The 13620-nt window shown below is 38.7% G+C and overlaps 1 protein-coding gene across 2 annotated transcripts in view; it reads left to right on the top strand.

Annotated features, from left to right (window-relative positions):
* Positions 1-2199: 2199 nt before the first annotated feature.
* pard3bb (par-3 family cell polarity regulator beta b) overlaps positions 2200-13620 on the top strand; it is a 256037-nt gene continuing 244616 nt past the window's right edge. Inside the window, exons 1-2 of one of the 2 annotated variants that reach the window (XM_046845136.1) lie at positions 2200-2490; positions 3043-3228. In XM_046845136.1, the coding sequence (XP_046701092.1) occupies positions 3112-3228 (117 nt within the window). In that variant the 5' untranslated portion in view covers positions 2200-2490; positions 3043-3111. Of the gene's footprint in view, positions 2587-3042; positions 3229-13620 lie in introns of both variants that reach the window. The other variant, XM_046845137.1, reaches the window with a different exon arrangement.

Below are 13620 nucleotides of genomic sequence, written 5' to 3'. Positions count from 1 at the left end.
AATAATTGATGTGGTGTTGAATGACTGAGAAACAGGGCAGTGCAACTAGACAGACAGGGTTTACTTATAATAAAGTTTTTGTGTATACTGTAAAGTGTATACTGATCTTTATACTGCAAATGAGTTCGAGTCTGGTTGAAGTTTTATGATGTTTTCTCTGTGTCTGTATGAGATTCCTCAGGGGTTTTCCATATGCCAATATGTGGATTTGCTATGCAAAGTTGTCCCTTTGTGTGAATTTATGTATAAGTATTGCTCATGTCATGGACTATCATCCCATTCTGGGTGTATTTTCACCTCTATTTTGCAAAGATTTGTCCCTCATCTTCAATAATCCTATCACAGATTCTTGTAAAACAATACCCCAAGAATTGTGTTGCATTGTGAAATAAATTACTGTGACCTTAATTGCACCAATTTGGCCAAATGTATATTGACACCAGACATCACACCAGTATGCAGTTCTTTCCCAAAAAGTAAAAACACAATTAATATGCTTTTGTGTGCTGTAAAATTAAACTAAGAGGCCCAAACCTGGTACTGCATGACATGGGTTTCTGAGTTGAAATGGAACCAGGTATTAGATGTTGTGGTTACAAATGTAGTACTTTGCATGTTTGTCTCACACCTCTGATGTATAAGATGTTTGAATCCTACTACCAGCTATTGAGAACAGAAATTGCTTGCATGTTCTCCCCATACTTTGGCGGTTTCCTCTAGGTACTCTCGTTTCTTCAAAAAGTCCAAAAACTGTGTAAGCTGTCAAATTGTCTGTAGGGTGTAAGTGGATATGTAAGTTTGAACTGTATGTGATTGTGCTCTGATGTGTTGGCCCTTCGTCCGCTGCTCAATTTCACTTATTCCGAATTCACTGAGATAGTCTTCAGGATCTCCTCTGTGAGAGAAGCAGTATGGAAGCTGAAAGGCTGTTCAACAAGCATGTATTGGTTTAGTGGTCAGGTATGTCTATACACTAGATATGAAGAATGAATTATAAATTTTATGAATTAATGATGGCCCTTTGGTAAGAATACATACAGAAGACAGGATAAAATGATAGGGGTGTGAACAATGAGGATTGAGGGCTGAGGTATAGGGAGTGAGTGGTGAAGAATGATATGGTTGTGGTATTGAGCAGAAATGATTGAGGGTTGATGAGTAATAAGTGAATAGTGAAGGTTGAGATGTAAAGATTGAGGAGTAAAAGGAGTGAAGAGTAAAATGTAAAGAGTGACAATTGAAGAATGAAGAGTAAAGTGTGAGGAGTGAAAATAGAAGAGTGAATGTTGAAGAATGAAGAGTGGAGTGAAAAGTGAAGGTTACGAAGTGAAGAGTGAAGGATGACGAGTGAAGTGAAACGTGAAGAGCGAATTGTGAGGAGTGAAGGATGAAGAGTAAAGCAACGAGTAGAGTGAAAAGTGAATGTTCAGGAGTGAAGAGTGAAGGATGAAGAGTGAAGTAAAAGTGAAGAGTGGAGTGAAAAGTGAAGGTTGAGGAGTGAAGAGTGAAGAATGAAGAGGGAAGTGAAAAGTGAAGAGTGGAGTGAAAAGTGAAGGTTGAGGAGTGAAGAGTGAAGAATGAAGAGGAAGTGAAAAGTGAAGAGTGGAGTGAAAAGTGAAGAGTGAAGGATGAAGAGTGAAGTGAAAAGTGAAGGTTGAGGAGTGAAGAGTGAAGAATGAAGAGGGAAGTGAAAAGTGAAGAGTGGAGTGAAAAGTGAAGAGTGAAGGATGAAGAGTGAAGTAAATAATGAAGGTTGCGGGTAAAGCGTGAGGGATGAAGAGTGAAGTGAAAAGTGAAGAGTGGAGTGAAAAGTGAAGGTTAAGGAGTGAAGAGTGAAGGATGAAGAGGGAAGTGAAAAGTGAAGAGTGGAGTGAAAAGTGAAGGTTGAGGAGTGAAGAGTGAAGGATGAAGAGTGAAGTGAAAAGTGAAGAGTGGCGTGAAAAGTGAAGGTTAAGGAGTGAAGAGTAAAGGATGAAGAGGGAAGTGAAAAGTGGAGTGAAAAGTGAAGGTTGAGGAGTGAAGTGAAAAGTGAAGAGTGGAGTGAAAAGTGAAGGTTGAGAAGTGAAGAGTAAAGATTGAGGAATGAGCAGTGAGAAGGGTGTGGTATTGAGCAATGAGAAGTAAGGAGTGAGGGATGAGGGATGAGGAATGAGGAAAGTGGAGTGAAATGTGCTCTGGCCCTTTAAGAAAGTTCCAGCGCGGCCCTGTAAAGTTTGGCAGCGCGGCGGTGGTGGTGGTGTCGCGGCGTCGGAGGCTCAGGGAGAATAGCGGAATGGCCAAAAGAGAAAATATTGATGCAAAACAAAGACGCGAGTAATGGGAGCTGTTTGTGAACACGTGTTTTTGGCGGTGTGAATGGTACACTTTGACTTTCTTTCCCAAAGGTCGAATAATAGAGGATGATATTTGGTGGATAGCCAAAGCTCCGCGGATCAGAGTGGGCTGCTTTTTGCCGCTTTAAGCCGCTTTGCCTCTCCATCTTTCCCCAAAGTAAGCGCTTTACGGATTTCAGTGAACAGCTTAAAAACTGTTTTTTTTCCTGCGGAACTTTTTCCTCCATATTGGTCTGAGTTTCAGGAAAAGCAGGTTAGTTCATGTTTAAGCAGTGAGGAAAGAAATAGAGTTAGTTTAGCTAGTTAGCCGTGTTGCTAATCCCTCTCCATCTTTCCGTCCAGCCTCCAGTTTAGCATTCCAGCATCTCTGGAATTTTCACCAAACTTCTGCTTTTCCTGCCTTCACAACACGAAACCTGCAGGTTTAATGTAGTTTTTCAAGCAGAAAACAACCCTCTGCATTTATCTAAACTTTCAGAAGAAACTTTCAGAAGTTCACATTGTTCTATGAAGACATCACTGTGGAGATCACTGTCCCACATGTTCCTCTGAGAGAAATATGTAGTAGTATTGTTGGGTATTATGAACAAGCAGGGTTTATATTTTATATACATGTTGAAATAAATTAGATAGATAGATAGATATTAATAAAGAAAGTCATTTACTTGTGATTCTGTGGAGATGATATTGATGGTCTTTCTAAATGCAGCTCCTTTGGGCACCTGGTGAACTCAGAAGAAGGAAAACCAGCTCATTTCTATCATTTTTGCGATTGAAGATGAAGGTAACGGTCACTTTCGGACGCACCGGTGTAGTGGTTCCCTGTAAGGAAGGCTGGACCGTTCGAGACCTCATTCACCAAGCCACACAGAGATACAGGAAACTTCTTGAACAGGTAAGATGGCACTTTTCATTGGAGAGACTTTTCTTCCTTCTCCTTCTCATTATGATCCCTGAACGTCCGATAATACCTGATGTAGATAATCTGATCGTATGACGGTATGTGGTGGAAAATCTGTTTTTTCAGTCACCATCATGCCCACAGGTGGCCTGTAGTGACCTTTGATTTGGTCCATGCTTTAAAAAAAATGCCATTTGGAAAAGGCTCTGAAAAATAAGGTCCAGCTTCAAGTCTCATTATGGCTGTATTACACACAGCCCTCAATTCTACAATCACCTGCATTGTTTTTCATCATACTATAAGTTTCACTGAACCAGAACATTGAAAATGAAACTGCATTATTTAGAGATTATACAGTAATGGTTTCCAATTATTTATTTTATTTGAAATATTCAGAAACAATGATAGAAACCATGGGAACTGTTTATTTTTATATGTTTGGTATAACACTGTATTTATTTTCAGCCCACGGCCCTCAGTCTCATGTAGGTAGAATGTAGGTGTTTATGTTCCAAGCTCCCCAGCACATATCTAAAACTATGGATGGTATCAAACTCGATAATGCTGTGCATATTTGTGATAAAAGTTTCACTAAAATTAAGCAAAAATTAAATTAAGCTTAACAAGACATTAACATCACCAGTGCCACTCTTGAGATTTGGAGCCATTAGTAAAACAAAGGTTTTTTGAACATGAGCACTGCAATATTGTGTTGTGATAACTGATGTATCATAGCCAGTATAGATCAGTATAGCCAGTATAGATCTGCAGGGCAAATGGATTTAGGTTTTTGTTTGTTTACTATATTTCTGGAGTTTTTTATTTAATTGTTTTGGACTGAAGTCAGCCATGGTTAAGTGAAACTACGGTAACTAAACTGGCAGAAACAGAGCTTTTACTGTACTCTGTACATCTTTATTACTATCTTCAATTTCAGTTGGATTTCTGGTACCACCTTAATAATTTGTCTGAGAATTCAAGAGAACTGAATAATTCTGAAGTGTTTTATTTCATGTATACCACAGCACTATGCTAATCATTTCTTTTGTTTATTTAGTGTTGAGTGATTATATTTAAGGTCACATCCTCAAGACAAGTTGGTCATCACTTGCATTATAGACAAAAAAAATAAAAAATCAGTGTAATGCCTTCTGTACTGAAACCTTTCCTTTGGTGAAAATGTGACTGATCTGTACAATGTTTAATAGTAAGCCTACAGTATGTGGCTTATATCTATAATGCAAGTCCCCAGGGATACATTGCTACTTTAGAAACCATAGCATTAGAAAGAGCACATTAGTATAAACCTCGGATTAGAAAAACGAATAAATCGGATAAATCAGAATTGATTGTTCAGCGGCATGATGGTAAAGAATATTATGACAGGCATTTTGCTTAACCTGTACTGCTTGACTTAATGTATACGAGTGAATTAATGCTTGTAAAGTCTATATTCCATTACCGGAGTTTCAAAATTCCCACAGGGTTTACATTGGACATTGGAAAGTTATTTTTTTTATTTTTTGTCCAATTAGAATCTAATCAGTAATTTAATCGTTAATAGACCTTTTAAGTGAAACAGTATTCTCTATTCAGCATCTGAATTTAAATAACATTGACCTTTTAATTCTTTGTAGTAAAACAGGACACAGGGTTCACGATTGCCATGCAGTCAGATGTGGACAGATTGCAGAAATGTAAGAGGAGAGATGGTATGGTGCGGGTGGCTTATTCTGTCCCACTCTGTGTTGAATACAAATGAGGTTAATGTGCACGGACCATGGTGTCTTCAGGGTCTTGACCCTGTGACTCGTCATCAGAGCTTTGGCACAACACTACTGAAATATATCTTGGCACCATTATTTAAATTGTATCAAAGGCAGAGGCGGCCATGCCCACTTCTCTGTGGACTGATGACAAGGTGGATTTCTGTTCCTCTCTCTCTCTCTCTCTCTCTCTCTCTCTCTCTCTCTCTCTCTCTCTCTCTCTCTCTCTCTCTCTCTCTCTCTTCCTTTCTTTATGCATCAGGGCATGGTCCAGGCACTAATAACCGATCAGCACCTTATCCTGCATCCCTGTAGGTTCACTGGTAGAAATGAGATCGTAGATTGCTGCGAGACTTACTCGGCCTGCAATATTGCGTGTTATTGCTGTGTCTATAGAGGTGGCAATTTGACTGATGGGGCGAGCGGCTGCCCTCATGCTTCCTTTTTTGCTGACGCAGGTGTGTTGTGTTAAGGCCAAGCCAGGCTACTTTGTATTGCACAGTATTGCTCGCTCACCACGTGCTTAAATTATGCAGGGGATCAAGATTGTGTTTGCAGTGGTATGCTAGTGTTGTACACCTCCTGCATGTATGAATGAAATGAATGAATGACGTGTGTGTGTGTGTGTGTGTGTGTGTGTGTGTGTGTGTGTGTGTGTGTGTGTGTGTGTGTGTGTGTGTCCGCCAATACGGGTATAGTACCAGGCTGCTTTTTTAGTTTCCATCATTGATTCAGCTCTCTTATAAGATTCTATGTTTATCAACATGACCATGTCATAGTTTACTTAAGCTTGTCTGTATGTTTGTGTTCTTTGTTGACGGTTTGTTCTTGTGAATTCATTTTCCACGCTGGGGGAGGTGATGTGCAAGTCAGACTCGATGGATGGAGCTGTTTTAATGAGCATAATTGACTTTTATATCTCCTGCGCTCCCAATACAGGAGGGTCTGATACGAGTCTGTGATTGTACTGAGCCATTAAGTTATAAATGGTCAAATGGAGAGAACACACACACACACACACCCACACACACCCACACACACCATTGACTATAATCCTACACATTCCAATTCCTTTTTTTTTTTTGTTCTCTCTACTTATTACACATGCAATGACTTCATCTTTAATCTTCCCTTCCCTACATTCTCTCTCACCCTTTTTCTCAGTCTCATTTCACCCCTCCCACACACACAGGACACATATTGCTTGCTCACTGCCTTCTCATTCTCGCTTTCTCGCAAGCATGCACACATTCAACTTATAAACCTTATTATTGGTAGTGCTACACAGCACATTGGTGCTGGTTTTGCACATTATCTTTGATAGGAAACATTATGGTGCTGTACGATCCATCAGTCCTGGCTACACCCTGCCATCGATCTTAAGTGAAATATTGTTTTCATTACACTTTCTGCTCCCTTACCAGGCAGCGTATGCAATATATACGAGCTGGCTGTAACGAATGCCTTCTTCTGAAGCTTCATTAATGCTGTTAATAAGTTTAATGGTGCATTTCTTACATGTGGTGTCATGTGCTTTTGTGTGTTCATGTTTTTGATTGATAAGCATAGGTGATATAAATAAATATTACCACAGTCCTTGAGTAAATCTTTTACCTTTTTTATGGAATTTTTTTACATTTGTGTGGCTTTATACTTTTTAAAAATAAAAGTATACGTTATTATGTGTACAAAAACACTGTCAGGGTGAAAAAAATTCAGTCAAAATCTCACTTTTAGATTTAAAATTGTAAAAGTTAGAGTTTGGGGATTGATATAAAATGAATATTGTGGTCCATTGTGTCACAGTTCACATTTTCTAAAACATTAAAGATTTATGTCAAGGTCATTTAAGATGACTGATTTGGATTCTTCTTAATGACATGACTTAGTTTTTTTTTTTTTTTTTTTAATTGTAAGATCTTTCTAGGATTCTCAGGATTGTTGACATAATGCTAGTTTTTCTGCAGAGAGAATTGGTCAACAGACAGAGCATCATCAGCAGGTCAGGCTCACAACAGTGCACTGCCTCAGCTGACTTAGCTTTTATTTAGTATAAATACATTTAATTGAAAAACTTTTACAGTCTTAATCAGAGACAGTGAAGTGCAATAATAACTAATTAATCTACACCTCTGAGTAGTGTGTGTCCCAGTTGATTGAGTAAACCTTAATTCTAACATTCATGTAAGCTGAACACCATTTACCTTCTCGCCAGCTGTGATTGGTTCACCATGACATGCTCTTACCCAGTCAGGAGTGTTTCTGTGGAATTCATAGCTCTTGATTATACTGCAGTAGACTAGCAGTTTGATTGGAGCCTTGCTGAGCTTCCATACTGTTAACTGTTTGTTCAAATCTTGTTTTGAAGATGTGGTGTTTTTCTATAATGAATAATACATCGCTTGATGTAGGAGTTCCACAAAAACACGTCATTAGACTTCAGAAAACAGTACAGATGTGTGTACACCAGGGATCCTCAATTAGATTTAACATGTGGACAAATTTAACATAAACCCCAAATATTTCGAAATTTAGTCAGTTACAAACAACAAAAAGATTTGTTTTGGTTTTTATACTTGAGAAATCTTTCAATAAGTTCAGTTTATGTAAAAAATCAGTACCGCTTAACAATCTTTCACATTAAAACTGCAGTGTTTTATGTGAATTATGTCAATGGTTGAGGTGCCAAAAGGTGTTTCTATGTGCAGTTTTTAGTTGGTTTGTATTGAACTCTGGTGTGTCGTCCCCCTGTCCCTTTTGCGGCGTAGTTTGTTTAAGCATAGCAAATACACCAGCACAACTGGTCTAAGAGGGTCGCAGTCTGGTGGTCTGGTGGTCTTAAATCGGTTTGAATGCAGTGAACCAAACATTGTGTATTTTGAGTTATGTTACCTTATTACATTTTTTTTTAATAGATTTGGCTTGTGAAGGTGCACTGTGAGGCAGAAACTGAGCCAAGAGACATATTTGGTCCAACCAACAAAGAGTGAAAATAAATCCTGGATGCTGCGCATGTAATATTTTGGACCCTCTTCACAGTTTTCATGCATTTTTGTGATTTCTATAAACTTGTTTACTTTGTCCATCACCATATTTCTGAACAAAACCAGCATTTTTTGGTTTCATTAAATGGCCCAATATATATATAAAATGTAATTATATATATATTTTTTTGCTTATTAATTCAATCTCTTCTTTTAGATGTAAGTAGGTGTGAAAGTGCCCTGACATTAACATGTGTTGTGTCCTAGATATATAATCCCTGAAAACTGTGCACATTTTAGTTTGATTGTAAAAAAAAAAAAGTCAAATATTTCTTGACTTAAATTTACTCAGTGCAACTTTTCTTAATGGGGGAAAAAAACCTTGAGATTTAAAATGCGCATCTGCACAATTTATCTGCACATTGCACAGTAAATAGACACAAAATTACATTCTACTATTGAAGTAGACTTGGCTGCTATGACAAACGTGAAATTATTAAATGTTGCGAAAGCCAGCTGTTTTCTTTAAAAATCCATGAAATAGCTCTGCATGATGAAGCAAATGTCTGTTGGTAATCTGATGTAGTAGAACCTAATACGCTTTTAAAGTTTGTTATGCAATAACACTCATTAGTCACAAGTTGAAACCTAGCTTATAATTTCCAAAGAGACTTTCAGCATCCCTGTTTGTTTCAAATAATGATGCAAATCTTGCATTTTTACTCCTTTACCCAATCTGTGCATAATGAATTTCCTCCAAATGGTTCCATCTTCAAAACATTTCGGAAAGTGTTGTTACTTTCATGCAATCCAGCGTCACAATGTAAACCACAGTACAATGCACCATGCAAGCTATGTTTGGAGAGTATGTAGGGTTTCTGTCTCTGATGTGTGTGTGATGCTCTCTTGAGTTTGCTGATCTGTTTCCTCTTATGCAAATAAAAGCTCATTGTTTCACCCTTCTATAATGCATTTCTGCTCCTCCATCCAGGCTGATTTCTAACTGTACATGTAGCATTTACATTAAGGCCTGTGTAGTTGATCGTCTTCTCACGTGTTACATAATGTGACCCGACTCACAACGAAAAACAATTTCTGGCTAGCTGAATATTAGCCTCCTCTTAATGGTTTCATTTTGTCTTATTACGTTGTGGAGACCTGTAATTACATCATTGCTTAGTAATGAATCCATCTCAGGCGGTAAATGTTTAGCAGCTTAGTGATAATGAGAGGCTGTTACATTTTAAATTGATTAGCTGGGTGTAATAAGCGAGCTAGGATTTGTGTGGACGTATCAAGTCCATATTTACATATTAGATGGTTCTCCAGTTTGTATAAAGCCTTAGCTTTGCAACGCTCTTTGGATTTGTTTTGTACTGGTTTGTGGTATAAGGATTTCTGGTATTTACCTGACTTGTGAATTAGCTAATTAATAAGCTGATTTATAAGGGTGAATACTTTTAGAAATATATATTTGCAAACTACATCTGTTGCTCATATAAATATTGTATATTTTGGGTAGAATTTTACAAATATCTTAATTAAAGGGGAATACTACTACTTCTTCTTTCAGCTTCTCCCATTAGGAGTCGCCACAGCGAATCATCCGTATCCATTCCCCTCTGTCCTCTACATCTGCCTCTTTCAACCCAACTACCTGCACGTCTTCCCTCACCACATCCATAAACCTCCTCTTTGGCCTTCCTATTTTCCTCCTACCTTTCAGCTCCATCCTCAGCATTCTCCTACCGATTTACCGCATGTCCCTCCTCTGCACGTGTCCAAACCATCTCAATCTCGCCTCCCTCACCTTGTCTCCGAAACGTCCTACTTGCGCTGTCCCTCTAATAAACTTATTTCTAATCCTGTCCATCCTCGTCACCACCAACGAAATCCTCAACATCTTCAGCTCTGCTACCTCCAGCTTCACCTCCTGTCTTTTACTCAATGCCACTGTCTCTAAACCTACAACATCGCAGGTCTCAGTCCTATAAATTATTTGCCGAACGAGAATGATTTGCTCGAAGCATGTTCATCTTGTTCATTTTTTGGGCGTTGTATCTTTTTGTGTATTCAGAGCACATTTTTTTATATAAATGCTGATCATTTAGCACACTGTAAAGGGGTTGATGTGTTCCTAATCACTAAAATGAGTTTGACCCTTGTGTTTAAAGCCACCATCATGTTCTGTGCTTGTTGTCTCACCATGATCCCTTTGTGCAAATTCAGATTTCCTCCTGGGCTACTGAAGTCTCGCAGACTCTGAACCTTTCATTTTTTGTGTCTGGGTAATTGGGAGACATTTGTAGCTGCATCGGTGTAATTATGTATTTAATGTGATCCAGGATTAAAGTGAAGTGGCCTAGATTTAGTTGTGCTAATCTTCGCTTAAAAAAAAAAAAAAAAAAAGAAAATGGCATCTTATGCTTTTTAATTTGTGTAGAATTTTATCTCTTACTTTCTGATTTCTGTAACCCTCAATTTCACACCATCACTTTATAATTCACTGTTTTGAAATATTTCGAGAGGTGTTCTCTGACCCAGAAATGTCAGTGTCCTGCTGAGGGAAAAAAAATATATGGCGATGTGGAGCCAAACATGCAAAGAATGTTGCTGGGTTTGAAAAACATATGCAGTTTTTAGGTTTGGTAACACTTGAGAACACGGACATGGAGCTGCAGGGTCACACCTGGTTTTTCTGTGGGCCACGGCCCTGCAGAGTTTTGGGTTTTCCCACTTCGACCACACTAGAGCTAGCACACAGAGGCCTTTCTACTTAACTGAATAACTCACAATGCCCTCACCCCTGACCTGAGGCAATAAATCCTGAGTAGGTTTCAGGGAGGGAAGGAACTGTGTGTATATATATTATCACTGGAAGCAGAAGTAGTAGTCAGTGCATAGGCCAGAGCCTTGAGAAGAAATAGTGGAGGAAGAACCCGGGAGTCATTCAGGAAGTTATCATGCTGCGTAAAAGGGCCACTTAATTACCCAGGCGAACGTAGGCTGGAGCGGCGTTGCTGTTTTTTCATTATGCTCAGGAATGCCTGCTGCCCGAGTGCTGAGCTGGCAGCGAGACCGGCTGATGATATCAAAACGCCTGGCTCACAGCCAAACCAAAAAAACAATTAGCATGCTTCCCTGCAGAAACACAGTCAGTTAGCATCTGCTCGCTGGAGTTCCAAACTGGGCATGCGGTATCTGGAGGAAACTGACCCACTGTTATTTGGATATGAAATGAAGGGAGGCTGCTGTTTAGTAGTTAGCAACATGAGGAGATCTGGCAACAAAGCATTATTATTATGGTTATGGTAATGATTATAATTGTGGTGAGAATCTAATGATGAAAATAACAATGCCTTTATGTTCTCTAATGCATTCTGTATTACAGACTACTGTTCCTGTTTTAGAACAGACCTACTGTAAGTTTAAAAAAAGGTCCAGTCTGCAATGGTGTCATTTTCCATTGCATTTTCAATTATAAATTCTTGATTGAAGCTGTATTTATTAAGGTATTTGTTTTTGTGGGGCATTTTTATTTATTTATTTTTTTGCACGGAAGTTTCAGTCTTAAGTCGAACAGAGCCTATAAGAGCTCTGTGAATGTGTAAAGTTCTCCATGATCGATTAGTAGCCACTCAGGCTTGTAGTTCTGCAGGTAAACTAGCTTTTTATAAGCTGACAAAGCAAACAAAAGACACTTTTGTTGAGGCATCCATGTGTTTTTTCCCCACTTTAAATGTTGACAATGTCAATCATTACATTTTAAAAATTAATATAATTATTTGCAGGGTACCATGAAAGCATCATCAACTAAAGTTGCACTTTATATGAGAAAATCTAAATAAAAAAAGATTTATGATGGATACAGTTGGTGTAATACAGGCTTATGAGTAATTGCAATTATTCTTTTATAATGAAGTAATTAACTATATAATTGTGGTTATACACTTTTTTTTTTGTCTTCAAAACGGAACCCCCCGCCTAATATTGTGTAGTCCCTCGTGAGCAACCAAAACTGCTCAGATCTGTTACTGTAAAGTCTCCACAGGAGCTCTGCTGGTGTGCTCGGCTGTCTGGCACGAGTTGGGCGTCCGTGGTTCAGACTTATTTGTCATCTCACAGATTCTCTATCAGATCTATCTGTCTGTCTCTATCTCTCTATCTAGGGAATTCGTCAATGCTTTGAACTCTTTGTCATGTTTCTGAAACCGTTCCAGAACAGTTATATAAGTGTGACATGGTGCATTATCCTCCTGAAGAGGCCCCTGTCATGAAGGAATGCTGTTGCCATGAAGAGGTGTACTTGGTCTGCAATAATGTATGGGATGTGTTAGATTATTTCCTATGTAAATGCCAGGACCCAATCACAACATGTTCTGTTTCCAGCAGAACATTGTCCAAAACATCACACTTTCTTCTTCAGCTTGCCTTTTTTTCTTAGTGGAGACAGTAAGAAATTAAATGTTCTTCATTTGTGTATTTCAGTAGCTTTTTTGAATATCGGTACTTTACTGAAGTACAATGGAACCCACTTATCTCGACCTCACCAACCCTATTAAGTCGACGTTTTTGAAGTGGAACCGACAAATTCTCGCTTTGTCTTAGCATTTTTAATCGGTTATGTTGATTCTTTTATGTCAACGAACCCTAATACCTCGAGCACAAGGGGGGAAAAATTTGCCACTTAACGTCGGTTATCTCGATCCGCATGACCAATCGCTGGCTTTTGCCACGTCACCATCTCACTACCATATTTCCGTGTATATAAGACGCGTCTTATAGAAAGTTTTACATACCCCTCACCCAGGGTGCGTCTTATATACGCGAAAATACGGTAGTGAGACGGCACTGTGCAGCCGCAGAAAAACTCGCGGAAGTGGCGGAAACATAAAGCCTGACAGATGCTACAGGTGTAGGATACTTTTCAGAGCTGTGTGTCAGAGTGAAATGACTCGAGAATTTAATGTTGGCACTGGTTAGCTTTTTGTAAAAACGAACTACACCCTGCACGTTTTTGTGATTTTGTGAGCGATCTTTGTATTTGCAATGTTGGAGAATATAATAAAGGTTTGTATCAAGAATCGACGGTGGTTTGTATTGTATACTGGTGAATCTCTGCTGTTAGTTGGTGCACTTATGCCTTTTATGCACGTTAATATATTGCCGCCATATTGGTTTTCGTTTATCTCGATCATCGGTTATCTCGACGCTTTTTGGCGACCCCCTCGACCTAACCGGGTTCCATTGTATTTCCATATGGGGAGACTTTTACTCAAACTTCACTACATTTCTCAAAAAGTCAAATATTTAACTCCACTACATTTTGCGAAATCAGTTTTTAAATTTATTTATTATTAAAGAGTGAATAAAAACATAACTGGTCAAATACGCAGCAAGTCACCAATCAGGTTAGAGTGTGAGCTCTGTTTTAAACTTGTTCTGATTGCTGATGCTGGTATCTAATTAACATAAGTGTCAATTCAACAGCAAGCAGAACATTTTAGGTAGGAATAAATGGTGGAAGAGACTCCTGACCGGTTATGTGATTGATCAGACCAGACCATCTTCTCCCATTTGCTCCATGGACCAGTTCTGATAAGTGAGTGCCCGTTGTAAGCAATTTTGGCTGCACT

This window comes from Silurus meridionalis, chromosome 3, assembly GCF_014805685.1.
Source record: "Silurus meridionalis isolate SWU-2019-XX chromosome 3, ASM1480568v1, whole genome shotgun sequence".
NCBI lineage: Eukaryota > Metazoa > Chordata > Actinopteri > Siluriformes > Siluridae > Silurus > Silurus meridionalis.
This window is presented reverse-complemented; position numbering and strand designations above follow the sequence as displayed.